Source organism: Canis aureus, chromosome 20 (assembly GCF_053574225.1).
Source record: "Canis aureus isolate CA01 chromosome 20, VMU_Caureus_v.1.0, whole genome shotgun sequence".
NCBI lineage: Eukaryota > Metazoa > Chordata > Mammalia > Carnivora > Canidae > Canis > Canis aureus.
Window position 1 is genome coordinate 56,879,601 of NC_135630.1, and position 27,981 is coordinate 56,907,581.

The following is a 27,981-nucleotide window of genomic DNA, read 5'->3' on the forward strand; positions in this document are numbered from 1 at the left end:
GTTAAATAATTTAAAAAGCATTACAGATTTACATATTTCAAGTTACAAGACAAATGACAATGACATTGTCTTCAAGATAATTTCAATAAAATTTCAAACAAGTTAAACCTGAATTCTGAGTATAAACTTAGTTATTAACTAATCCCGTCTGATTGTGTAACATTTATTTTAATGATTATGACAGTGAGTTCTTTTGTATTGTTAGCTTTCTTTATGATTTTAATTTTAGGTAACCAACCTTTTACTGATAGTAAACCTTTTACTTAAAAACAAAATATGTATTTCTAGGCCAAATCTGATTTTATTTTATTTTTTATTTTATTGATGACTGTGCCTTGAGAATTAAATTTTTTTTTAAAGATTTTATTTATTTATTCATGAGAGACACAGAGAGAGGAAGAGGCAGGGAGGGAGAAGAGGGAGAAGCAGGCCCCATGCAGGGAGCCCGATGTGGGACTTGATCCCGATCCCGGGTCTCCAGGATCACACCCTGGGCTGAAGGTGGCATTAAACCACTGAGCCACCCAGGCTGCCCCAAGAACTAAATTTTGTAAACAAGGCCTATTGAGACCCACTCATAATAGTTTGCTCAAATAGTTTAATAGTTTGCTCAAATACTTACGATTACTAAAACATTTTAGGGCTAATTTCAGCCTTTAGTTTCAAGTGCTCTAACAAAAACAGTTTTGAGGAATTATGAAAAACAGTTTTGAGGAATTATGTAACACTGAAACTCAATATATAGGGATAGAGCAAAGACTAAGTAGTGTCTCCAGAATATAAAATCAAAAAACTGATTATGAATGATAAAATTGAGTAATAAAACTCCTCTTTATTTACCACTTAGTAGGATGTTGAGGAGAAAAAGAGAAAACAATGACCATGTCAAGTCTAGTTTTCCGTTTTTGTTTCAGGGATCCTCAGGTACAAAGAGAGGCATAGGATCTCCAAAGAGTCACATTGACTTACATTTTATGTTTTTCAAACTATAGGTGACATGTCCTCAATAAACAATACTTTGAATAACCATCAACTGACTCATCTGCAGTCGCTGTTAAACAACAATCAGATGTTTCCTCCAAATCAGCAGCAGCAGCAGCAGCTTCTTCAAGGGTACCAGAACCTGCAGGCATTTCAAGGACAGCCCACAATTCCTTGCCCGGCTAACAGTAACCCCATGGCTTGTCTGTTTCAGAACTTTCAGGTACTCTTTCCCTGGGTTCCTTGAATAGTAAATAATGTGTAGGCAATGTCTGGGTCTGTTAAAATGCTTAACTGAAGGCAAGAGACCAGAGAAGGAAGTAATGTGTCCTCTCACCTCCAATTACTATTATTTCCCAATAATGAATATTGTTAAACATTCCAGTCTTTTGTGTGAAGGTTATTTTATTTTGTCTGAGGCATCTCAGTGGTCCTTTTGGAGCTGATAGTAAACACTGATCACATGATCCTCTTAAACCCTTTTGTGGGTTCCATTGCTCTCATGATTGAAATACATATCTTTAACCAGCTGGCTTGGCCTCACTCGCCAGCCCCAGCCCTTACCGCCCTTCCTGGCTTCCATCACTTAGTATTCCTTTAGTTCTACAAGCTAAATACATTCCTAATAGATTAAGGAGCTAGATGGAAAGAGGAATGCTTAATAAATACAAAGAGAAAATATAGAAGTATTTTTAAAATAATCTTGAGGTAGAGAAGGTTCTTTCAGTAAGACACAAAATCAAGAAGTCAAAAAGAAAAGAAGTAATAAGGTCGAATATATAAAACTTTAAAATCTCTCTATGATAAGGGTATTCTAAACAAACTTAAAGACAAGTGGCACCCAGCAGAAAATACTTGCATGATAATGGCAAATAATTGACATTCGTTATAGAAGAAAAGCTCCTATGAATCAGGAAGAAAAAAAGATAATTGATTAGAAAAATGAGCAATAGATATGAACAGAAAATTCACAGAAAATGAAAAGTAAATTATTAATGAACATATGAAAAGAGTAATCAGAGTTATACAAATTACAACACTAATGTGTCTATCAGATTGATTGATATCCCTTGCCGAGAGTGGTGTGGGGAAATGGATCCTTTCAGATATACTGTTGGTCTGATTGTATGCTGATATAGTTCTTTGGGAGGGTAATTTGATAGTTTATCAGGTTTTTAAATATACATATCCTCTAATGCAGAAGTTCAACTTCTTTGTATCTGTTTTAGAGAAATCTTCAACCGTGAACAAAAGGGCGCAGGCTAGAATGTTCATTACAACATGATTTGTGGTGGCAAAAATTAGAAGCCGCGTCCATCAGTAAGGAAATAATTAATATATCATGATGTATCTGTCTTTTGAGTATTTTTTTAAAGATTTTATTTATTAATTCATGAGAAACACAGGGAGAAAGAGGTAGAGACATAGGCAGAGGGAGAAGCAGGCTCCATGCAGGGAGCCTGATGCAGGACTCGATCCCCGGTCTCCAAGATCACGCCCTGGGCTGAAGGTGGCGCTAAACCGCTGAGCCACCCGGGCTGCCCTCTGTCAAGTATTTTAAAAGGTTTAGATAGATTTACATAACTGATTTGGAAAGATCCACAAGAATGCAAGACTTTAATACTGTGGTATTATAGAACAATACTAAAATACTCTACCATTTATGTGAAAGAAGGAAGGAAAGAAAACTAGATATGTACCTACACACCTTAGTGTATTAAACATAAGTGTCTGCAAGGATGCATTCCAGCGCTGATTACTCCTGAGAGAGGGACTGGAATCAGAGTGGGATGCGAGAGTCAAGTTTGGGTGGGGAGGAGTGACAAAGAACGTTTTTATCTTTTTCTGAAAATTAGAAAATATTCATATACATCTTGTGTAATAAAATAATTTAGAAGGGAAGAAAAGGACTCAGCCATGTCACTGAAAATCTCAAACAAGTAGATAAAGCCTGAAGAGAACCCACTAGATTTAGGACATCGTCAATGATGGTGGAATGCAGTTTTGGTGGAGTGGTAGGATGGATGGAAGGTGGATGGAAGGATGAAAAGGTTGGGAATTAAAGAGTGTGGATTAGTCTTTCAGAAACTTAACCATAAAGAATAAGAGAAATAGGGTGGTGCCCCAAGGCAGACATAGTATGAGCAAACTTTTAAAATATGGAAGCTGTGCACATGGTTGTATGCTAAAAAAGAAAAATTTAAGAGCAAAAAAAGAAAAAATGTGGAAAAGATTGAACATAATGAAGAGAAGGGATAACAAATGAGGCAAAATCCCTGAGGAGTGCCTTGGAAATCAGAGCATAAGTAAGAGGACTTACCCTCAGAAAACAAGAGGCCCCTCTTAACACTGGGAAGCAGGGCAGGATGTGACACGTGTATCATTGCAAAGTGTGTGCTGCCAGGGGGTAGGGAGTAGCAGAGTATAAGAACTATGAGAATTCTTAACCTGTGAACTCCATTTTCTCTGTTAAGTAAGGGTTTTCCACTAAGAATAGTGCTGGAGATGCTGTAACAACCAGCTTGGAGAAGTGGGTAAAGATTTGAACAGTTGTGAAGGAGAATGATACCTAACTTGAGGATCATCAGATTGATGGAAACATTAAGCCCCCAGCTGTAGTTGAAAGCCCTAAATTTCTAGGCAGATACTCAGCATTCTCACTGGATATAGATAAGGGCAGTTAAATTGATCCCACATTGAGATTTTATCTGGTAGGTGTAGACAGGGGGAGAATAACAAGAGAGTGGTTGATATGTTGATGGATCCCAGATTCTGGTTTAGTGGGAAAAGATGTGAAGACAAAAAGGAAGAAATCATTGAAGAGGAAATCCGAAGTAGCAAGGGTCTGGAGCAGCAGTTTTTAGGTGGGGTTGGTGCAATTAGAATAACCTTGGGGACTTTTTCAAAGTGCATTCATCCTCCCTGTGCTGACCATTGACATTCTTACCTGCTGGGCATCCCCTTCCTTCCCCTCTTCCCAATTAAGAATCACTTCTATAGAGAGCCATTGTCATTGCTGACCGCATGGTGGTGTCCCCCAGTCAGTAGCCTGGTAAGATTGAAGAGTAGGTGTCACTGCTTTATCTGAAGTCTTCAGAAATATAATGTCATATCAGAAATATTTTATTGTTATGAAAAAAGTGTGTGTGTATATATATATAGAGAGAGAGAGAGAAAGAAAGAGAAAGAAAGTGTGTATATATATATTTTATTGTTACGAAATAAATTACGAATATTTTATTTTATTGTTATGAAATAAATTACGAATATTTTATTGTTACGAAAAAAGTGTGTGTGTATATATATATAGAGAGAGAGAGAGAAAGAAAGAGAAAGAGAAAGAGAGTGTGTGTATATATATATATATAGACAGAGAGAGACAGAGAGAGAGAGAGAAAGAGAAAATTTTCTTTTAGCTTATGTTGTAGTTCAGTAGAAATATCAGTGAATTAGAACTCCTTTCCAAAATCTGGTTCCCTTTGTAATTTGAGCAGTGCTGGTGATGGACTTGTCTCTCTGAAACCCAACTTGCAGAACCTGTAATGACGTTTAAATACATGGAGTCATTACCTGAAAACAGTTTGTGTCCAACCACCTCACCTTTAACTTTTCTAGAGAATGTTTGTTAATGAGTTTTTTATTTTTTATTTATTTGTTCATTTATTTTAGAAATACATTCTTTTATTTTTATTTTTTTAAGATTTATTTATTTTAGAGAGAAAAGAGAGAGTGCATGAGCAAGGAGAGGGGCACAGGGAGAAGGAGAGAACCAGACTCCCCACTGAGCACAGAGCCCTGACCAGGGGTTTGATCCCAACCCAAGATTATGACCTGAGCAGAAACCAAGAGTCTGACGCTCAACTGACTGGGCCACCCAGGCACCCCAGTGATGAGTTCTTTAAATCTTTTTTTTTTTTTTTTTTTTTAATTTATTTATGATAGTCACACACAGAGAGAGAGAGAGGCAGAGACACAGGCAGAGGGAGAAGCAGGCTCCATGCACCGGGAGCCCGACGTGGGATTCGATCCCGGGTCTCCAGGATCGCGCCCTGGGCCAAAGGCAGGCGCTAAACCGCTGCGCCACCCAGGAATCCCTGAGTTCTTTAAAACAAATGTATGAAATAATTTCAACCAAAGAAACTACCCAAGTATGATCAAGACATAAACTCTACTATACAGAGTGACTTTTTATTACATTTTGAGCCTTGTTCTTTCTTTGTATTTCTCTCCTTGTTATATTTGTTTGCCTTTCGGTAAATCTTAAAATTATGGTCTTTCTCTTTGACGTCTTTAGAAACTTTTCTGTCTCTCACTGCTTCCTGTCTGTTTCTTCAAGGTGAGAATGCAGGAAGATGCAGCTCTCCTAAACAAAAGAATAAGCTCTCAGCCGGGGCTCACGGCACTTCCTGAGAATCCAAACACTACACTTCCACCTTTCCAAGATACATCTTGTGAGTTGCAACCGAGGATTGACCCATCTCTTGGTCAGCAGGTGAAAGATGGCCTCATTGTGGGTGGCCAAGGTGATGCTTCTGTAGATGCCATTTACAAAGCAGTTGTTGATGCAGCCAGCAAAGGAATGCAGGTTGTCATCACCACTGCAGTCAACAGTACAACTCAGATCAGCCCCATTCCAGCTCTGAGTGCCATGAGTGCCTTCACTGCCTCGATTGGTGACCCGTTAAGTCTCCCCAGTGCTGTCAGTGCGGTCATTCATGGACGAAACATGGGCAGTGTCGATCATGATGGTAGGCTGAGGAATGCAAGAGGGGCTCGGCTGCCCAGGAATCTGGACCATGGGAAAAACTCAAATGAAGGAGATGGGTTTGAATATTTCAAGTCAGCAAGTTGCCACACATCCAAAAAACAGTGGGATGGGGAGCAAAGCCCTGGAGGGGAGCGAAACAGGTGGAAGTGTGAGGAATTTCTAGATCATCCAGGCCATATCCACAGTAGTCCTTGTCACGAAAGGTCCAACAATGTCTCTACACTGCCATTTCTGCCTGGGGAACAGCACCCGGTACTGTTACCACCAAGAAACTGTCAAGGGGATAAAATTCTGGAGGAAAATTTCAGGTATAATAACTACAAAAGAACTATGATGAGTTTTAAGGAGAGACTAGAGAACACTGTGGAAAGATGTGCACACATTAATGGGAACAGACCTCGACAGAGTCGGGGCTTTGGAGAGCTGCTGAGTACCACAAGACAAGACCTGGTCCTAGAGGAGCAGTCTCCGAGCTCCTCAAATAGTTTGGAAAATTCTCTAGTCAAAGACTACATCCATTACAATGGAGACTTTAATGCCAAAAGCATTAATGGGTGTGTGCCTAGCCCTTCAGATGCTAAAAGCATTAGTAGTGAAGATGACCTAAGGAATCCAGATTCCCCTTCTTCAAATGAGTTGATACATTATAGGCCAAGGACGTTCAACGTTGGCGACTTGGTCTGGGGCCAAATCAAAGGACTTACTTCTTGGCCTGGAAAATTAGTAAGAGAAGACGACGTTCACAATTCATGTCAACAAAGCCCCGAGGAAGGGAAGGTATACCAATCTTTATCCATTGTCAAATACTAACCTTTGTTCAGATATCAATTGTTATTTTTTGTTGTCGTCACTTTGGATTCTTTGGATTTGAAATTAGGATTCTTCATGACTCGTTAAGTTCTCACAAACTTCTGGAGCATAAAATGAAGAGGGGATGGTTATAGTCACCAAAATGTCATATCAAGGGGTGAGTTGTGCCGTGTTTGTAGAGATCCCACTAGGGCCTCTAACCCAGGAACCAGATTTCCAGAATTTTCTTAATCCTGCCTTCATTCCCTGTATGTACTTAATTCTTCATTCCATACACAGAGGATGAAGGCAAGTGGCAAGGACTGGGGAAAAAATCTGGTGGCCTTTGAAGTCCAGCAGTATGGCAGAGGTAGGGCAACAGGAAGCGCTGGGGGACAGCATCTCCTCCTTGAACTCACAGGAGCCACATAGAGCTGAGGAGAGGGTAAAACCCGGGTGTAATTGCAGCCATTTCTGGAAGCAGCAGGTAATGTCTGTATTCAGAATGGTGTCTCCTTTCAGGAAAAGTTCTGGGCCTTTATAACATATGGAAATGTTTAACCCCACCGTCTGGTTCTACTTAACACAATCTGATCATATAAATTAAATGAAAACTTCTCCATGAAACTACTATTCAATTTAGAAGAAATTAGTAGGGGTCTTCTGGGTTCCCCCTCCCCCCTCACAATTGATAAATTGGCTCACTAGGCGAGAAACATGCAGAATGTTTAAAGCGGATAGAAAAATTTATATCTGACCAGGAGGAGATAATTATGCACATTCCCCACATATGATGAGGAAACATAATTTTTCATCTCCTTAGGAAATAAAAACTACTCTTAACAAATATATGGTATTCTCTTAAAGAGTATATTGTATAAAGCTATTTCAACTCTGCTCAAACCTCCACTGGCACTTAGGTTTAATGGCAGGAAACCAAAAACATTTTTGCCAGCACAATAAAAAGATTGTCTTTCTCCAAATGACCAGGAGGTCCTTAAGCCCATCGCTTATAATGCCTAATATATACTTGTCAGGGTGTGCTCTGGGCATAGTGTTTCTACGTTTGATAAGAAAATGAATTCCATACCCCTATTCACAAAACATTTTATTCTCTAATCTCTCTGAGCCCAGACAAAACATTCTCTAGGTTGATAAACCTAAATATTTTTGACAGTTTATTCAAAAAGTAATTAGAAACAGCAAAATTGGGCTTTTAGGATATAAATGGACTGCTACAAATATAAGATGTAGACACTGCACTGTTTTACAATCTTGGTGCAAATGAAACCAAGTCTTTTTTAGGTGCCATTTTACAAAAAGCTTAATGAAAGAAAAGATTATAGCCTCCCTTTCCTGGAAACATTCTTCCTGTCCTAAATGCCTTGTCTAAATATCTTTTTATGTCCTCAGGAGAATAAAGGCATGTACTTTTAACACATTTCACATTAAACAATGGTTCTAATCTTTTGATTAGTCTGTGTTTGCAAAACTCCTGGGATTGAGTTACTCACTGATGTGTGGGGAGATACACTTTAAAAAAAAAAAAATCATTATCTACGAGTCCAAGAAATATTTATGTTGCTTCATTTAAATAAGCAACTGGGTTTCACTCACTATACAATAGTAAGTGTTTAAAAAATCCAGAATCTTCTTCCTTGTTATAGGCAATAGATGAATTTCTAACATAAAATTATTTCTGTCAACTCAAATATTCCCCTCCCCTCGCCACCAAACGACATTGTGATTTTGCATTCTGACAACCTGAATATCAAAACCTTGATATCAGGATACGTTAAAAATATTTTTAGTAATTCAAAAAAATAATTTAAAGCCCACATTTAGAGGTACAAAACTTGAAAACATATAATACATTATTAATGACAACACATGAAATATTTATCTGTCATTAGAAAGCAAGGTATAACAGCCTTAAAAGCTCTAGGGCACTTAACATTTTTAAAAACCTTGGTCTTTCCAGGACCTACTCACATTTGCACAGTAAAAAAATAAAGTCCTATTTCACAAGCACTCTTTTTTCTTCTGTGGTTCACAAAACAAAGGAAGGGCTTCCTCATACCTTATTTAATGATGCCCAGCAAGCCAAACAGTGTTCTCGATTTATAAGACCAGAAAAGGTGAAATTTCAAACACAAGTCTGTCTGACTTCAAGCCAGATGGCCTTTGCTTGATGTCTTGGTAATCCTGGTTCATCAAGAAAAATTTAAACTATGTTCAATAGCTGTGTAAGACAAAGCGTGATCTATTTGAAAAGATTTCCAGCAAAAACGTTTTTAAAATTCGTACTCTTAGTCTGGTGAACCAACCAGTCATGATGTAAATATGATTTACATAGAATCCCTAAGTCCTCAGCAATGTTGGATAAATAAAGTCTTGTGCATGAATAATCAGATTTCTGCTTTTAAAAAGGCAAGTAGTGCATTAGGGTCTCTTCTACGCTGTGGCAATGGCTGACGTTTTATAAAGTCGAGAGACAAAGATAGAGACTGACTCCATAAACCATGTGTTTATTAACAGTAAAACCTAATTAATTCCACCTTGCCAATGTGAAATGTGGGACCCCATCCCCTAGTGTTTATCTTTGTAGTATCTCAGAAGGAAAGCTTTGGTAAACAATTTTCTTATATGTTATCATCATAGACCTTTCTAGATTCTCAGTTGTTCATACTATTTCCATGTCCACAAAGTAAATTAACCGGAGAGTCTGTTAGATCCCTCCAGATACAATCTATGTTAACTCAAGTGTTAGAATAGATCGATTATCTTAATCTCTCCCCAGCCCTCTCATCATAGGAACCTGTCATTTATTTTCTGTTGCAGTCTTTGTTCTCAGCAAACCACTTCAGATTCTTTTCAGAAGCAGGCAAAAAAATGTTTAAAAAGTAATTAATTGGCAATATTGCAGGCTACTAATTCAGAGTAAGCTGGGCGCCTCTCTTGTTTTCAGGCCGTACAGGTGGTCCCTGGCCTGACAGATCAATGCTGTCCCTGGACTACTGCCGCGGGCCGAGGTGTCCATGCTGTCCCTAAGTTGATGACGCTTCAGCCAGCTGTCATGATAGTCAACGACCTGGTCAGTTTATGATCTTAGAAAGGCACCGTTCGTCTTTGGTGGGGTGTTACATGTAGCAGAATTACTAATAATCCTTTGGAACTGTTCTGCACGTTTGGAGATTGCTTCGTAAAGGGTTTTATTTCAAAACATCAAACATCGTATGAACATAGTCTACGGAGAACTAGAGAGCACGCGGAGTGTGGCAGGAAGAGGCTTGGGCTCTGGGCATCCTCCCATGAGCTTGATCCCCGCCCCGTCCGTTCCCTAATTGCTCCTGGGTGGGTGTCTTAATCTCCCTGGGCTGCAGTCCCCTCACCTCTCAAGTGGGACTATTCAGTTCTCACTCAGAATGATGTTTTCAGAATTAAATGATATACCATAAACAGATCATCCAGCACACGAGAGACGCTCAGTAGAAATTAGCCTCCTGGCCCCTGTGTTTTTTTATGTTAAACAACCTTATTAATTTGGATTTCTCCACTCTGGAATTGTGGTCGTTTGAGTTTAGTTATTGTTTGCCTCTGCATTATCCATGGATCAAGGGTTTACGAACTAGATTGAGGCTCCAATCTAGTGAGCGCATTATAATGAATATATTCAATGAGTCAAATAGTTTACAACCATTTTTTGATGAAGTTCAGCACGTCACACACAAGTGGCATATCCGATTATGTTATCGTGAGCGGTTCGTTTCAAGCAGGAGTTCTACTCAGAAGCATTTTCAAGCACTTTATTCAATGAACCTGGAAGTCCATCTCCCAACGTTGTTTGTAAAAAATACCAACACAGGCTTTCTTCCTTTACTTTCCTATCTCATCGCCCCCTCCACACACACAACAATATTCATTAGTAGAAATTTTTAGCCGTCCATGGAAACTTGGACTGAATCACCCCTATAGACTGCTGTCCCAATACTGAAGCTGTGTAAAACACTAAAGAATATTATGTGTCCGGAATCAGACCGTCCTGAAAGTAGTGTCTCCTCACTCTCTAACACATTCTTTCCTTTGGTTATCAGTTTGTAATCAAGTATGGTCTGAAAGATATTTATACTTTTTCTAAATAAATGATGCAAGTTTCTTTCTGAACCATGAGTCCTTTATAGTTTAAGCTTCAGTGACCAAGAATAAGACCTCAGTGCTATGCTCCAGTACATCATCGCAGCCAGAGAGCTGCATTGCCAGATCTTGGCATGGCCTTAGGGCATTCTTGGAAAGGGAAATGGCTTTGCTGGCATTACACCTATCCACCATAAAGTGCAAACACTTTTTTTTTTTTAAGAATATTTATTTTATTATTTTTTTAGAGAGAAAGAGAGCGGGGAGGAAGGGCAGAGGGATAGAGGGAGAGAGAGTCTCCAGCAGACTCCCTGCTGAGTCTGGAGCCTGACACAGGGCAGGGCTCAATCCCAGGACCCTGAGATCATTAGCTGAGCTGAAATCAAGAGTCAACCGCTTAACCCACTGAGCCACCCGGACACCCCAATTAGCAATCATTGTAAACCTGTGCAACTATGCGGGGGGGAGATGGTTATCTTTATGTACTTGTTTCAATAATTACATAAAAGTCAGAAAAGTCCCCCTGTTTCCTAAAATATATTTTGTGATTATCATCCGCCCTCTCTGATCTTATATTAACTAACCTGAAAGAATTGACACTCAAGTGATAATCAAAAAATAAAACTCTTTTTCTTTAGTACATAACTTTTACTCTTTTTGGACATTTCCCACTGGTCTTCATATTTCATTGCTCTTATAGTCGTTGTGTATTCTAACTTGAGCCAAATTTAGGAAAGGATTTATTTCCAGATTGGCGCCGCAATGTTTCTCTTCAGTGAAATGCTGGCTGTTCTTGGACAGATAGGGAGCTCTGATTACTCAGAAAAGTTGTACATTTCAGTGACACACTAGATGAGCAAATGAAGACATGTTTTTATAAGTAGCGGGCAGGGTGCTCTCTCTTGAGAATCGCACTTTGCCTTTTTTCACGTGGTTATATTTGGCAGGTAAAGATGAAAATCGCTCTCTGAGTAGTCAGTTATTCAAATGAGACAAAACTCATCATTATTAAAACTCATAACCCAACTTATTTTGGGACAATACACTTTCTATATGTCAGGTGAGTACGTCTCTCTCTCTCTCTTCTCTCTCACACACACACACACACATTCTGACAGTGTGAAGCGTATCCAAAGACAGCTGACCATCGTGTTTTGGGGATGTGTAACTTAAGTTGGAGCTCTTATGATTTTTAAATGTTTTACTTTAAAGAACATTCTTTCTGTGCTTGATTATCAGCATTAGCTGTTTTTGTTCTTTGGTACTATAATTCTCTGTTGAAAGTGTGCTTTGTATATTGCCCTTGCCTTACATAGCTCCTTAACTGCTGTTGGGAATGAATCCTTGTCCCTGCACTCAATCACCAACCACAGTATTTGGGCTGCATTGCGGCTGGTAGGACGGCAGAGGCAGTCCATGCTCTGTAGCAACAGAATCTCCTTGAAAAGGAAGGAAAATTGTTTTTGAAAAGTAATGTGCAAGATAAAAGCCAGGCTGACAAAGTCAGCGCCTGACGGAAATTTGGGAGATAATAACAATGAAGAACCAAATAAGACCAAAAATGTGAATATTAGCAAAAAGACAAAACAGAAAAGGCTTAGGTAAGACCATGAATGTCCCTGAAGCGAACTGTGGAATATGGTAACCTTCTTCCCTTGAACAAGGTTAAAGAGGAAAAGGAGGCCTGTCTCCATTTACACGTAACTAAGACCCACACAGAGTTCTTGAGCTTGTCAGTACGGTTTTCATATGGATAGTAGCAAATGGAGTCGGGTCGGAGGCAGGTACGTGCTTCTGTGACATGAAACTTTAAACAGTGCTGCTTTAGAAATCCGAGCTCACCCCAAGCATTTAATTCCAAGGATGGGTGGTGGGTCAGTATAAAATATGTTGTACATTTAGAATAGATTTACTCTAGTCCTGTAGTATACTTTTCTTCTACCTAAAAACACTGTTTCCAAAGTGAAGAGGAAAGGAAGCACACACACACATATCCACGCACACAAAGCCTCAGATAAGGCCACTGACAAAAGTCGTCTATGTGTATTTGATTAGTTCGTTTGAAAAAATAAAAAGGGGTTTGCTTTAGGAATTTTTCCATGAGTATTATTGATGGAAAATGAGGTTCATCCTCTCTGTCACAGGTGAGTCAACTCTTTACTCCAAATTATTTAGCGTTAATTCCCATTTTTTAAAAAATATTGCAATATCGCACTTAAGTTAGCAGGACTTTAATACTTACTATTTAATAAGTGTTTGTCAATAATGAAACTAATAAATGCCTCATAGTTGCTGATTGCTTCAGGGCTCTATTTCCCAGGTTTCAACTGAAGTTGTCTGCTCCCTGCCTCCCCCACTCCCACTCCCACTAATCTCTAAAAACAGAAAAAAAAAAAAAAGCATGCATGTTCCTTTAGGGGCCCCGGGTGACTCAGTCAGTTAAGCGTCCAACTCTTGATTTCAACTCAGGTTGTGATCTCAGGGTCTTGAGGTCTAGCCCCTCATTGGGTTCCATGCTGGGCGTGGAGCCTGCTTAAGATTCTCTCCCTCTCTGTCCCTCTGTTCCTCCACACCCCCCAAGAAAAACAGAAATAAAGTTGCGTGCTACCTGTACTATACTTAAAATTTTTATGCAAACTCATTTACTATTTATTTATTTATTCAACAAATACCTTTTGGACTCATAATATGAACTAGGCACCATTGAAGTTACTTTCAAATAATGTCTTCAGTCTTACTCTAAGATATAATATGCGTAAAATCCTAAGTATGATGTTTTTTGTATTTTTCTAATATAAACATATGAATATATAACTATTAAAAATGTTAAAAAATATTAAAGGTCTGTCCTTGTTTCACATGCCACTAATGACACTTTGGTAAAGACTGATTTGGTGTTTACAAAGTACCTTCATCTTCATTGTCTTTTTAGATTCTCTCAGTGATGCATAAAGAAGCGCACAACCATCCCCATGGTACAGATGAGGGAGCTGAAACTCAGCGAAGTAGCATTCCTAAGGACACAAGTGACAGGCAGTTAAGCCAGGACCCAACCCCCGTCTCCTAACTCTAAGCTTAGTACTCTTTGCATAGTACCATTCCCCCAACACAGGAGCTGATGACATGAACAAAGACGTAAAGAATGAGAAGGCGCTTGAGTTCAGCTGCCCGCCTCTCCTATGAAACCTGGGAGGTGGCTTGTACTCTGTCCTTTGTCTGACCTTTGTGTGACAGCTTCCCCTCACCACTAAGTAGCAGCGAAGTAAATCACCAAGAAATTCAATCCTGTTACCAGGTTTAAAGCCTATGGGGAATTTTGACATCATCTTTACTTAATTGGCTCTATTCAAAAGTGATCTAGGATCTTTGATCCAAGCTCTTCTAATATATACTCTACCTCATTTTCAGAGGGTCAGTTTGGTTCTCTGAAGGATTTGTGTCTCCCTTGTCGTAGATTTAAGTTACTTCTAAGATCACTACATTCTACTGTGTTGACCCCAAATCAAACTTAATTAAATTGCCAAATTTTACTGTGTGCCTTGTGAACAAAATAAGCAACTAGAGATTCAGACTTGTTCAGAAAAGTCTTAAACTTCCACCCAAAAGAGTGTATGGGTATGTTTCCAACCCTACTGAACAGGTGGGGTTCAGAATCTGCTTTCTGTTGCTTGAACAGGCTGTAGGACTATTCATGTGAAGAATTGTGATATCTAAAGAATGTGAATGAGTGAACAAGGCTTTAGGAGTCAAAATATATCCAATATGTGTGTATATTTATACATGAGGTAATAATTGAACTATAAATATGTATAAGTTCTGGTAATTTTTTCTAAATCTTAAATGATTTATGTGCAGAGGGTTATACCATGTTGGTCATTCCTATTAGCCTCATCATTACCAGAGTGAGAAAATGGGATAGATTATGAGTAAAGGTACATTATAAAGTCCTCCCTTGATTTCTCACCAGGATAGGAATTAAATAATTTATAGAACTCCTGGCTTATGAATGTACAGGAATATAAGGTTGTAATTACAGATCACAGTATTAAGTATCTTAAATTACTTGCTCTTTCAATGTAAGGTTTATAGAAATATTTGTGTTTATCCTTTTTAATGTTACATTTATGTATTTGATTTCTCAGTACTTTCTTCATTTACAAGTTAGCTAAGTAATTTATGAGGGAGTATTCATTAAATCATTAAATATGATTTCTATTTGACTAGAAATTGAATTTATTTTGTTCTTCTCCAATCCCATCTTAGGGGGCGGCAGTATCTTTAAAGAGTTTCTTGAATATTGCATAAGTATATGAATAATTCCCTATAAACAACATACGCTGTTCATATATTTCACAATTCAGTAGAGTACTAAAATTCTGAAACAAAATAAACGAAACATTTACCTCTGGATATGTATGATCTTGTCATATCAGAAATAAACAGTGATGTGTAACTTATTTGTATTTAGTTTCAGAAAGCACCATCATTGCTTTCTCTTTCAAGGTCATTTTGAATCCTTTATAAATAATATAGTTCATTATAGAGTACCTTACAGCCTTAGAGGCAATTTAAATGAAAAGAAAAATCATGGTAGATTATTAGTTCAGAAAATTATCCAAGCATAAAAAAGTTTTTAAAGATAAATTTGAGCATGTATTATCTAAATTTCTGGAAGAATCTAATTTGTTTTAAAATAATTTGACCTATTTTTTTTTTAGTATATGTGCATGTGTGTGTAAGTGTGTGTAAAAAATGATTGTAAACATCAATGTATATTGTAGTTGGTGTGGTGGAGAGAGGTTGAGTGCTTTGGAGTCAGACCTGAGTTTCAGTGCTGGCCATGTTACTTAAATTCACTGAGTTTCATCTGTAAAATAACAAAAATAATACTAGTTTGCAGTATTATCATATTAAATAATGAAACAGTGCCTTTTCCACAATAAATGCACAAGAAATGTTTTTATTGCCCCTTATTCCTTATTTAATTAAAAATAAAAACTGAAAATTTAAAAAATAGTTTTACATAACTTAGTGTTTAAGAATTAACACCAGTGGATTAAGTCTTCATATTGATGTTTTGCTTTGTTTCACTGTGAATCTGCTTTCTGTCGCTTGCATCAATCCCTTCTGAGATCTTTCACTACACCAATTTGTGCCTACTATAAGTTTACTACATAGGAGAGCTTCCTTCCTACTGCCAAAAAGGGGGGGGGGGGATTAAATATAAGTGGAATTAGCGATAGATTATAGAAATGTAATGTGTGAAATATCTTTCTTTTTCTTTTCACGTGAGTAAATACAAGATGAAACCTCTTCAACATGAAATGTGAAAATGTACGCAGGCACTATTTTTTTTTAAAACAACACATATATATATTCATCTCACTTAAGCTTTTCCAGTTATTTCAGCAAGACACTTTTCTTCATGGTTTCCATGAAGTGTTATTAGAACAAAATTGTCTCTTGTTCCAGCACACAAGAAATTGGGTGTCTCCAATGAATGGAGATATAGATATATAGAAATATGAGATTTGCATCCTTTAGGACAAAGTACAAAAATTATGAAAGGGAAAATGTTTTCTTAGTTTGATTGTTTTTCTCCTTGAGTATTTAGACATGCCTGTTTTCAAACTGACAAAGGAAACCCTTTGTTACTCATTACTGGCTACTCAATTTTGAAGAGGTCAAAGAAAAATTATTTATAAAGCATACTCATGAGTCAAGAAGATTTCAAGAGAAAAGTTAATAATAATTTCCTTGCTTCTTAGTATTTATTTTCTTACCCATGAGGCATTTTGGCACCTTCTCAAATTTTTCTGTAAAAGTAGCATAGGGGCAGGGAAAAAACTGGGTTAAGGGACGGCTGGGAGACTTGCCTTGAAGCTGTGTTTACACAGCAATCGACACTGTTTTTATTTAAACTGTTGTTGTTTTTTTAAGATCAATAAAAATAGCAATGTTTTTCTTAAAGTGTTTTTACTCACAAGTCACATACAAGTTTTACTATTTATTAATTGTTTATCTTGGAGGGGTGGCTTCAAGAACCATGCTGGAGATTACTGGGGGGAAGTGGCAAAGACTGCACCTCCCCACCCTCATAAGTCCCCCAGTCACCATTTTGGTGGCCATAGGGTGATAAAGTAGCAAGATTCTCGGCAGTGATAAAGCAAGAAAGGAGAGGACACGCCCACAGGTGTAGCAACACCCTCTTCCCTAGACAGCAAGGACTATGGTAGTCTCCTTCCACGCATTTAGTGGCCTCTGCAATACCTAAGACTACAAGGTAATAACAGCCACTCTCTGCTTACCTGTATTCATCCTGCCTTGTTGCATTCTAATTGTCCCAGCAATTCTAGATGGAAGGTAGGTATTGTCTTCATTTTAAAGAGAAAGAAACTGAGGTTCAGAACATCGGAGTGTCTTATTCACACTAGAAAGCAAGGTCAGATTCAAACTTCAGTCTACTGGCTCCAAAGCCCACCCCCTTCACTGCCACCGCTCCTATCCGCCTCGGGATGGAGTACAGATTTGCAGTTGCTGAGTATCAAGCAAGTAGAGAAAGCAAACCAGGGATCTCTGATTTATACGATTTTGTGAATCGAAGGCTATTGAAGTTCCAAATTGTGTTCTTAAAATATTATTTTCAAAATGTTGATAGTATGAAAGCCAAACGATCTCTCGTTTCCATTGATGTTACAGCCTGGAGCCACACAGTCAACCTCTGCTTGAGCAAGGACAGGACATTTGACAGGGCAGTGAAAGTTAAGCCTCCCTTCCCCCGCAGGAAAGTAAAAATGGTGTTAACAATTGCAGGTCTGGGTAATATGGTTTGGTCTTCATGCCTTCACTCAGGTGGAGCCCGAGAAGTTGAAGACACTAACAGAAGGTTTAGAAGCCTACAGCCGAGCCCGGAAAAGGAACAGAAAGTAAGCACTGAATTTTTTTTTTTTTTTTTTTTTTTTTTTGCCATTTTGCTTTTCACGGATATAATTTACTAGTTTGTGTTCATAGGGACAAGAAAATCTCAGTAATTTTGTCCATCTTAGGGCCTGTACTGTACTAAGTACAGTTTAGTAGTTGTCACCCAAGAGGACCATTATAGTTAAGCCAAATTAGCTATTACAGAGTATTTTCGTAACCATTTGTACTGTTCTGTGGGATTTCCCTCTTCATGAGCTCTTTCCTCTCTCCCTTCATTTCCATCCCTGTCATATGTTGGAAAAGAAACACTTTCAACATGTAGCAATTAAATAGTTTCTAAAATGGAGCAAAGGGGCACCTGCCTGGCTCAGTCAGAAGAGCATAGGACCCTTGATCTCAGGGGTCATGAGTTCAAACTCCCTCTTGGGTGTAGAAATTACTAATAAATAAATAAATAAAAATTTAAAAATAAATAAAATAAAAAAATAAAAGTGTAGCAAAACTCTATCCCTTTTGGAAGAGGAATGAGGAGATACCCCAGTTGTACACAGGTAAATAATTTTGGCAGATTAACTGTTACTCAAAGTGATGGTAAATAATTCTTTTTTCTTAGGGCAGGAATAATAGGTTTTCTTTGGAATTAGAATAAGAAGTTGTACTTTGAGACATTATTTTTCAAGTACTTCTCGATCTTTTTATTCTAGGTAAATGTTGTTTGGCCAAGCAGATAACGTTAGAAACAGTTTCCACTGTAATACAATATAGTTTTATGTATCATAATTATTATTTCATTTTAAGGTAGAGAATTACAAATGTGCTTTTGCAAATGCACATGGAAAGTTATTTAAAAATACATATGATTGACATGCCTGTTCAGGTCCAAGAATTATGAGGTCAGAATGATCGGTAGTGTATCTCGTGTACATAATGATATCAATATTATCTATCAAAGAGCACTCTTTCTCTTAGTGGTGCCAGAGGCAAAATTTTAGAACTGAAATCTCTTGGGGAAATTCTTCATCTCAATAAACTGCCTCACGGAAAGATGCTAACCACAAGAGGCAAACTCCTGTGCCCCTATGTTGGGGAATTTTTTGGATGGTAGCAAGTTGGCACTGACTGTGGCAATCAATGACTGAGTGAATTGCCAGATTCACTACAGATATGATAAAGAATATGGTGAGGCAAGTCCCTTCTGCTCTGACTGAAATAACACTTCCTGTGCAGAGCTTTGTGGTAGGATAAGGCCCACAAAATTAATACAAGTTCTGGATGACAGGAGGGAAATTGCAAATTACCTACATCACAAATTTGCAATGGGCCATTTGCTATGAAATATTCAACAGTACTCATTTATTTGATGTAAAAGAACCCTAAAATCTTTCCTCCAGTGAGATATGCCAGTAAGCTGAATTATATTCAAAATACCCAAAACAATTGATAACACAGAAATGAAATAACTCCTTCAAATATTTAAATATACTGCCTTGAAATGAGCTGTATTTTTCCCATAAATTTGGTATTAATCGATTTCTGAAAGGTAGTAAGTAATAAATAGCTATTTTAAGTTTTTTTTCTTCAAAACTAGTTTACTAGTTATGGTGAATTTGCTAAGTCTTAAGTGGCTTTATCTAAAGGGACTGCCATGAAACCAGGAAGTTAGAATATAGATGAGAGATGTAAAAGAAGAAACTATGAAATGAACTTTAGTAAAAACAGTTTTATTTATCATGCTATTGTCTACACAGACTAACTTGCCTTATAAAGGCCCAGTAGAATACTTTACATTTTGCATATACTATTTAAAATCCATTATTTTATTCTCCCAATGACAAAATGGGCCAGAATTACTAAGCCCATTTATAGATGAGGACACCAAGACCCAAATAGCTTAAATAATTAATTGAAGGTCAGTCGTATAAGTGACAAATGATGTCTTGAACCCAATCATGTATTTATTCATTTATTTAATCACTTAGTTATTCCCCAATTTAAGGAGAGTAATTGAGCAAAAATCTGTGCTGCAGTCCCTGGAGCTCTCTTGAGCAAAGGAGACAGATCCAGAAATAATTAAAATGTTAAAATTGCAATGACAGCAATATGTATAGTATACTTGGGGATCATAGAGAAGTGGCATTAAACTCAGGTAAAGGAAGACTTTCTAGAGGAGATAATCTGAGCCAAGCCTTACGTGCTACATAGGTATTAGCCAGAACAAGGAGATAAGGACCAAGGTGGTATGGGGTGGGATAGTGTTCAAATGAGATCAGCAGTTGGATTTGAGAGACTGTAAAGCATCAGACAGGAAATTGTAAGAGAAGCAGCAAAAGCCATAAGCAGCAATCAGATTATGAAGAGTTTAGTATGCACCCATAGGATCCTTTATCTTATTGGAAGTGCCTGAGGGGTCAGGTGGTTGGATTTTTCACATAGATTATCCTCTATGGAGGATAAATTTTAGGGGAACCATATTGGAGACAGGGACATTGTTTAGGAGGCCATGGTAGAAGTCAAGGCAGGATGATGATTCAACCACAATGGGAGCGATGAGAATGGAGGAGGAGGAACATGGTCGAGGAATATTTAGGAGGTGAAATTCACAGAATGTCATGGTGATTGATCGGAATGTGGAGAGCAAGCAATCAAGGACGACTTTCAGGGTTTTAGCTGGGGTGACTTGGCGGGTAGTAGAAAACACTGGCTGAGTGGAGAGTACAAAGGGGAGCTGTTGAGTGCATGTAGGGTGCCTGTCAACTGTGTCGGACACAAGTCTGACACTATGTAAAAATGGCTGCGATCACACAGAGATCCTTTGGCCCATTTGAACAGTGGGCTAAGGATTGACCCACGTGGGCATTTGAACATTTGCAAGAGATAATGAAGAAGATGAGAACAATCAAAAAGGTGGAAGAGAACCAGGGGGCAGCAGAGTAGGGTGTTAGGAACCAAAGACCAAAAGCTTCCAGGATGATAAAATGATAAACAGCAGTGCACTAAGCCAAGAAGAGAGAAATCTCCATTAGATGGGCAAGTTAGAGGCTGCAGGCAACCTTAGTGGAAACCGTCTCCAGTAAAGTGGAAGGTGTAAAAACCAAGTGGCCATGGGTTGAAGAGGGAATACGAATGAACTAGAGAGAGCTGATACAAATTAATTAGGCTTCTTCCTATCCTTAATATGAAAAGTTCCTGAAAAATAACTGGAAGAATTTTTAAGATGACAAAGATTGGACTGCTTTTGCAGACAGGGGAAAAGGAGGGAGGAAGCAACTGAAAAAGGAAGGCGGCATTTGGAATAAGATGGTTAAGTAGTTGGTTTGGGGTTTGAGTTCAAATCCTGTTTCCACCGCATCAGAGCTATGTGCCCTTGCGTATGTTGCTTAACCTCTCTGCGCCTAAATTCTTCATTTCTAAAATGGGCATATTAACATCTACCTCTTAGCATCGTTATAGTATAGACATTATTAAGAGAGCCTCAACACAGTACTTGGTACATGGTAAGTAGTTAGTAAACAGATATTTGGATTAAAAGATACGGGTGAAACAAACACAATTATGAGATATTTTCCCCAGTTGAAACATTCTACTATTCTATTAGATATTTAGAATTTAAAAAAAATAAAAATGAAATCTGCAAAAAAAAAAGATATTTAGAATTTTATGTGATCATTTTAATTTTTAATACTCTATAATCAAACTGTATAATAAATATCTTTAAACTGATAGGCTTATTACAGCCTAATCAAAAGAGAAATATTAACATGTATATTGAAGACATTACTGGGGGTGAAGTCATACTTAAAAGAGGAAATAGCTTCATTAAAGGAAAAGTTTTATAGCTTTAAGTTTGTTATGATTTCCACTGAAATGATCAAATATTCTATCTATACATACATATCATTTAAAATTTGGTAGCTTGATTTTTGTGAAGCTGAAAAGTGATAAAGTGATCAAATAAATCCTACTTCCACTTTGAAACCAAGAAATTATACTTAGCAGGTTAAATTTTCTTTTTTTAAAAAAGATTTATTTATTTGTGAGAGAGAGAGTGTGCGAGTGCACAGCGGGGAGGGGCAGAAGGGGAGCCAGAGAATCCCAAGCCAACTCCAGCTGAGCACAGAGCCCGAAACGGGACTTGATCCCACAACCCTGAGATTGTGAACTGAGCCAAGACCAAGAGCCAGACACTGAACTACTGAGCCACCCAGTTGCCCCAGCATGTTAAGTTTTCTTAGATCTTCCTACTTTCTCTATGGACTGTGTTTCAGAATCTAAGATTCTTGACATTTAGGTGTCACCCAAATTTGTTCTGTTCTACAGGAAGTGAGTTGCTTAAATTCTACACTGACAGTGTAGAGCAACGTGCAGTTTCTCATTTCCCTCATTTCTCGTACCATTCACAGATGCGTACCTGCCTTTTTTCTCAATTAGCGAAGATAAGGATAATGTGTGACAATATAGGCAATGAAGAATAGAAGTGGCAATTATCTCCATTAATAACTAGAAATGTGATTATATGAACATCTATTGCTTAATCAAGTAGGTTTTAGAGTGTCCATTAGTAAAAATGTTTATTATTAAATGTCAGCAGGGAATCGAAAATAGTAGAAGAGACTCCACAGGGAGGCCCTTGGTACTGGAAGACTGAATTTTGACTAATTACTCATTTCATGAACTCATGGAAATTTTTCTTCCTCTTTTAAGTTCATTTTTCCCTGACCTGACCAGTTAGTGTAAAAATTAGTCAGCAGCTTTAGCACCTGGGAGCATCTCCCTTTACCTCTTGAATCTCATGATGTATTCAAGTAATTTCATGCCCCACCTCTCTGTATCTATTCCATCTTCCACAAGTAGTCATTTCTCCCCCTAAGAACTACTTAAGTTTGTTAAAGGAAAAACACTATTAATTTAGCTTAAATTAATACAGGCTGTTTACAAACATTTTAAACATCTTGTTGAAGAATGAGATCACAAAGTCCTAAATTCTATCTTTTTATTCAACAAGTACTGTTGAATTCTTTTTATACTTTGATTGGTGATGTTATTACAATTTTTCCATAGTTAGGAGGGGCATCTGGTGGCTCAACGGTTGAGTGTCTGCCTTTGGCTCAGGACATGGTCCCAGGGTCCAGGATTGAGTCCTGCATTGGCTCCCTGCAGGGAGCCTGCTTCTCCTTCTGCCTGTGTCTCTGCTTCTCTGTGTCTCTCATGAATAAATACATATTAATAAAATGTTTTTAAAAAACAATTTTTCATAGGGAAAGTTTTTTCATAGCTCTTTGAACTTCCTACTTTTAAAAACTATTTGTAGTTAAATATCCATCTTCAGCATTGCCAGATTAGAATTGGCTTCACCACCAAAAAAAAAATAAAAATAAAAAATTAATTAATTAATTAATTAAAAAAAAAAAAATTGGCTTCACCAGTTCTCCCTAAAAAGTCATGAAGTATTGCTTATAAACAGTTGTCATAATACCTACTTCATTGGCTTGCTGTAAGATTTAATGAGATAATGTATATGAAGATTTAACACAATTTTTGGCACATAGACAATTTTCAATAAATAGTAGCTGTTTTTGCTATTAAGATAAAAGTGAGAGAACCAAAATTCTCTAGTGGCTTTTCGCTGAAATATTTTACCTTTGTTTTAGACATTTAGAGCTGTAAGTAGTCAATCGTAAACCCATAAGATATAATAAAGGTCTGTAACATAAATATCTTTTGAAATTTATATTCATACTTTTAAATACATTAGAAATAGTAAAAAGACAAATCTATTTAACACATTACACAAGGTGTAATACTGTTAGGCAACTAGGCAACATGTGGTATTGAGTCAAGACCTTTCCCAAACAGCCCATAAATGGGGCCCCAGCCTAACCCCAGCCAAACTTACATGGACCCACAGAGTCCTATGATCAGACCAACACCCCGCACCCCCCCTCACCTCCCGGCACTCAGAATCAGGCTTAGCAAACTTCTCACCAGGAAAGCAACCCAGACTGACTCCACAAGATGCCCATGGTCCCTTTTTTTTTCTGTAAGATTTTATTTATTTATCCATGAGAGACAGATTGAAAGAGAAAAAGAGAGAGAGAGAGGCGGAGACACAGGCAGAGGGAGAAGCAGGCTCCATGCACCGGGAGCCTGATGTGAGATTTGATCCCGGGTCTCCAGGATCGCGCCCTGGGCCAAAGGCAGGCGCCAAACCGCTGCGCCACCCAGGGATCCCCACCATGGTCCCTTAAAACTAGAATGGGTAGGTAAATAAACGAGTGTATGAATAGATGATATCAACTTGGACAGTGCTCAGTGCTTGGACAGTGCTAAGGGAGAAAGAGACACGTTGCAGAATGGTATGCCTGCCATCGCATACCTGATGGACACCTTTGTGTGTGTATTCAAAAAACACACATAAAAGACAATGCTAAGTATTGTTCATGGATATATCATGTGAAATATAAAAGCAGAGGAACCCGGGTGGTTCAGTTGGTTAAGGTCTGCCTTCGGCTCAGGTCTTGATCTCAGGGTCCCAGGATCCAGCCCCATGTCGGGGCTGCTCAGCAAGGAGCCTGCTTCCCCTTCTCCCTCTGGCCCTATCCCCTGCTCATGCTCACTCTCTCTCTTTCATAAATAAATAAAATTAAAATTAACTATAAAACATACTAGAAAGATAGACAACAACCTGAGGGGAGGAGAGAATGGGACTGGGAACTGATAATAAATGGGAATTTCAGTTTTGTTTTGTTTTTTTATAAAAAAGACTTAAAGGGAATAGGTCATTTATTATCAGTTTATTCTTGGAAGTGGGTTTGTTAGGGGTTAATTTATTCTATGCACTTCTCTGCATTGTTTGTATTTCTAAAAATAAATGGGAAGAATGTAAAAAACTAGAGGCTGGCTTGCAGGCCAGCAAAAGGTGGGGGAAAGAGTTGGTGCTGTATTGCCCACATAATTTAGTTAAAACCAATACATTAATTTTTTTTTTCAGTTAAACTGACTTAAGTTCACGTATTTTTCCCAAAATATCGAGACATCGTATTGGCTTTGGACAAAATTTTTAGTTAGTAAATACGTGGAGCATCCATGATGTGCCTAGCAGAACAGTCCTCGGGGCGTACGCAGAAACTAAATGTATGAATTGTCCAGTCCCGGCGTGTGAGGCTAAAAGCTGGTGGGGGCTGTGGTAAACCAAAAGGCCCCATCTGAAGGCATTCCACTAAAGTTCAAATATGTTTTTAAACAAGATGTGAGCCAGACTAAATGGGAATATGAGCCAAATTCTTCCACAACTGCGAATTTCCAATCTTCGTGTAGATGTTGAGACTTAACTCTTGGAAAACCACACTGACAGCCTGCTTTGAAAGGGCTTATCTCTGCACCTTTTCTAGTAATTGTTGTGACAAGATAAATGAATGAATCACCTTAGTACTCAGACTAACTGGGTAAGTATTTCTATGCATAAAAAAAGGACAAAAGAAGTTAGAATAGACAAAGGGTACATAACCACAGAAGGAGATGGTGTGGGTTTGCGATTTTAAGGAGTTAGTTCAGCAACGTCCCATAGTCTCAGTAGCAGCAGATGCACTGTTTTGTGTTCTTCAAGCCACACGCACGTCGTCTCGTGCTAGGCTGAGTAGAGAGAAAAAGTCAAACGAGTGATTGACACTCTGAGTCATTCTTTATCTGCTCAAATACTTAAGTCATTTGGGGTTTGGGGGAAATGTGGTAGGCCCAGGCATGGAGGGAGCCTTGGGCGTGACAAATTGAGGTGTTTCCCACCCAGAACGTGCAAGTGTGCAAGGTGCATAGGCACACCAGGATTTCAGCCTTCACTTGCTCAACTCTGGAAGCCGGGACCGCCAGAGAGGGCAGAGGGAGCTCCCTAGTGGCCGGAGTCTGCAGCTCAGGCCTGCGCCCTCCCCGCGGGCCCTCGGCCTGCCCAGACACCAGCAGGCACGCAGGGCGGCAGGCGGGACTCCTGGCCCACAAGCCACCTCCTGGCCCACAAGCCACCTCCGGGAAAGCAGACCCGTGGCCCAGTTTTCTTGCAAAACCATCAGACTGGGGAAGAAGCGTGTGGAAGGGGGAAGAAGCCATTGTCCCCCATCATGTGTCCCATCTTTTCGTTGCTGCGTGACTTTATTATTAGTATTCAGTGGTGAGAATCCCAGGGCGTTTGTCATCTGACTTTTTCAAATGTAAATATAAATTGACTTTCTCTGGTGGAATTGGTACTTCTGTTTTCTGATTAGGGGATTAAATGGAGACTTTGTTTCCTTAATTTATTAACCTGGTGTGTTGTTTTCATTAATTCCAGAAGTGGAAAGCTAAATAACCATTTAGAAGCTGCTATTCATGAGGCCATGAGTGAACTGGACAAAATGTCTGGGACTGTAAGTTAATTTATTTTTCCATTATACTGTGCTTCTTTGAAAATAAATTGTATTATACTTTTTGGTAAAGTCTCTTAAATATTGACAAGCAACTCACGTAGCAATACTAAATTACTAGGCTCCAAAAAAAAAAAAAAAAGACATATCAAAAAAGATTCAAAGCAATTTAAGAAAAAATAACCTGGTAGTATTAACTATGTCTTTTTTCTGAGATAACTTTTGTTTTTCCCACATAACATTCTTTCTAAATGTGAGCCGCAAAATATTCCTGTTCAAACCACAGCTTTCTGCATTTGACTCCCTGAATAACAGTGGCCACTACTGTTGCCTAGTCAATAATGCAAATTTCACTTTGTCTCAAAAAAAGGGAAATTGAACAGTGGGCTCAAGTTCAAGAGTGCAAAGACCTTTCGTTTCCTTTGTACTGTTGCCTAAAAAGCAAAATATTTGGCACTATTATTAAATTATTGAACCTTATAATCTCTGGTTTTTGAGAAGTTGTGTCTATTCTTTCTTTACATTTTTACTGAACCATTCATACAGTAGTATTGAATGTGAGAAGTTTACCTATTGTCCTCTAATTCACAAACTGGCTAGTGTAAACACTCAAAATATGATTTTAGTAATTTCTAAAAAAAATGTGAATTATCTAAGGCTATTCAGCAATGAAAGCTAATTTCTTTTACTTTTACTCAATGCTTTGTGTTAACAAGTTATCTAGATCCCAACAACCCATTCAGTGGCTACTGATTGACATACAGGTTATAGATTCCCAGAATGGTGGGGTTGGTGCAGGCTTTAGAGATTTGGTGATCCAACCCATCATTTTGCAAATGAATGAAGACTCTAAGTTTTTTTTTTAAAAAAGATTTTATTTATTTATTCATGAGATACACATAGAGAGGGAGAGAGAGAGTCAGAGACACAGGCAGAGGGAGAAGCAGGCTCCATGCAGGGAGCCCAACATGGGACTCGATCCTGGGACTCAAGGATCATGCCCTGGGCCGAAGGCAGGCGCTAAGCCACTGAGCCACCCAGGGATCCCCCAAGACCCTAAGATGTTAAATTTCCTGATAGAATTTAGGAAAGGTCTAAAGTGGGGATTATAAATCTAAATGCCTGCTAAGGTCAGGCAAATACTGTCAGTAAGTAAAGTGGGTCATGTGTGAGAATAACAGCCACTCAAGCGGATCAAGAAATGCCAACCAAGAGGTCGGGGGAAGCCGCCTTAGAGGATCCACAGTAAAGACTATTGCCCACTTCAGCTGGTGCTGGTTGGGGAAAGGCTTGCTCCATCCAGCATCCACCATCCACCAGTCCTTAGGGCCTCACACTGCTCCTCATTTCACTTGAATTCCATCCATCAGATGAGAGAAGAGAATATGCCAAGGGCTGCCAGGGATAGGCTCATCATTTTCCTCTGGTCTGACCCCCTCATATGGCTTCCTTAACTCAAATGGACTAGGAAACGTGTTATACGATGTGCCTGCTGAGGAGGAAGAAAAAATGACTTCAGTAAGCATCTTGCTGGTCTTCCCTGCAGGACATTTGGCCCTCGTGGCCAGCAGGTAGTCAGCACTGATGGGGACTGTGTCAAGCTGGAGTCCATACTCTCTCCAGAAGGAGCTCCTCCTTCCACACTCCTGCAGATCTGAACCACATGGGAAATTGTGCCAGAGCTGCAAGCTCTTCCAAGTTTTCATAAGATGCTAAAAGTCTGGAAAGTAAAATTTCCCTTTTTTTTTTTTTTTAGTGTTGACAATGTTTTAGACATTAAGGCATCATACAGCTAAACAAAATACCTTTTCAGGCCACATTTGGTCCACAGATTACCAAGACTTGCTTGCAGTCTTGGATAACATCTTCTTTCCTCAGTTAAAATAAGTTTTCCATTATGGATCTTCATCAGAAACTAATGGTTTTTAAAAGTGTATATGGACAGGTTAGGAGGAAAAGGCAGTTTGAGAAACTTATGTTACTTTTTAAATTTAAAAT

At 38.5% G+C, this 27,981-nt stretch overlaps 1 protein-coding gene across 24 annotated transcripts in view; it reads left to right on the forward strand.

Moving 5' to 3' along the window:
* The window catches only part of MBD5 (methyl-CpG binding domain protein 5), a 435,430-nt gene that overhangs the window by 403,587 nt on the left and 3,862 nt on the right, over positions 1 to 27,981 (forward strand). For 22 of the 24 annotated variants that reach the window (XM_077861625.1, XM_077861624.1, XM_077861616.1 and 19 more), the window contains 5 exons: positions 993 to 1,204; positions 5,318 to 6,526; positions 9,507 to 9,632; positions 17,525 to 17,598; positions 25,911 to 25,986. In XM_077861625.1, the coding sequence (XP_077717751.1) occupies positions 993 to 1,204; positions 5,318 to 6,526; positions 9,507 to 9,632; positions 17,525 to 17,598; positions 25,911 to 25,986 (1,697 nt within the window). The remainder of the gene's footprint in view (positions 1 to 992; positions 1,205 to 5,317; positions 6,527 to 9,506; positions 9,633 to 17,524; positions 17,599 to 25,910; positions 25,987 to 27,981) is intronic. The other 2 variants (XM_077861638.1, XM_077861640.1) reach the window with 1 other exon arrangement.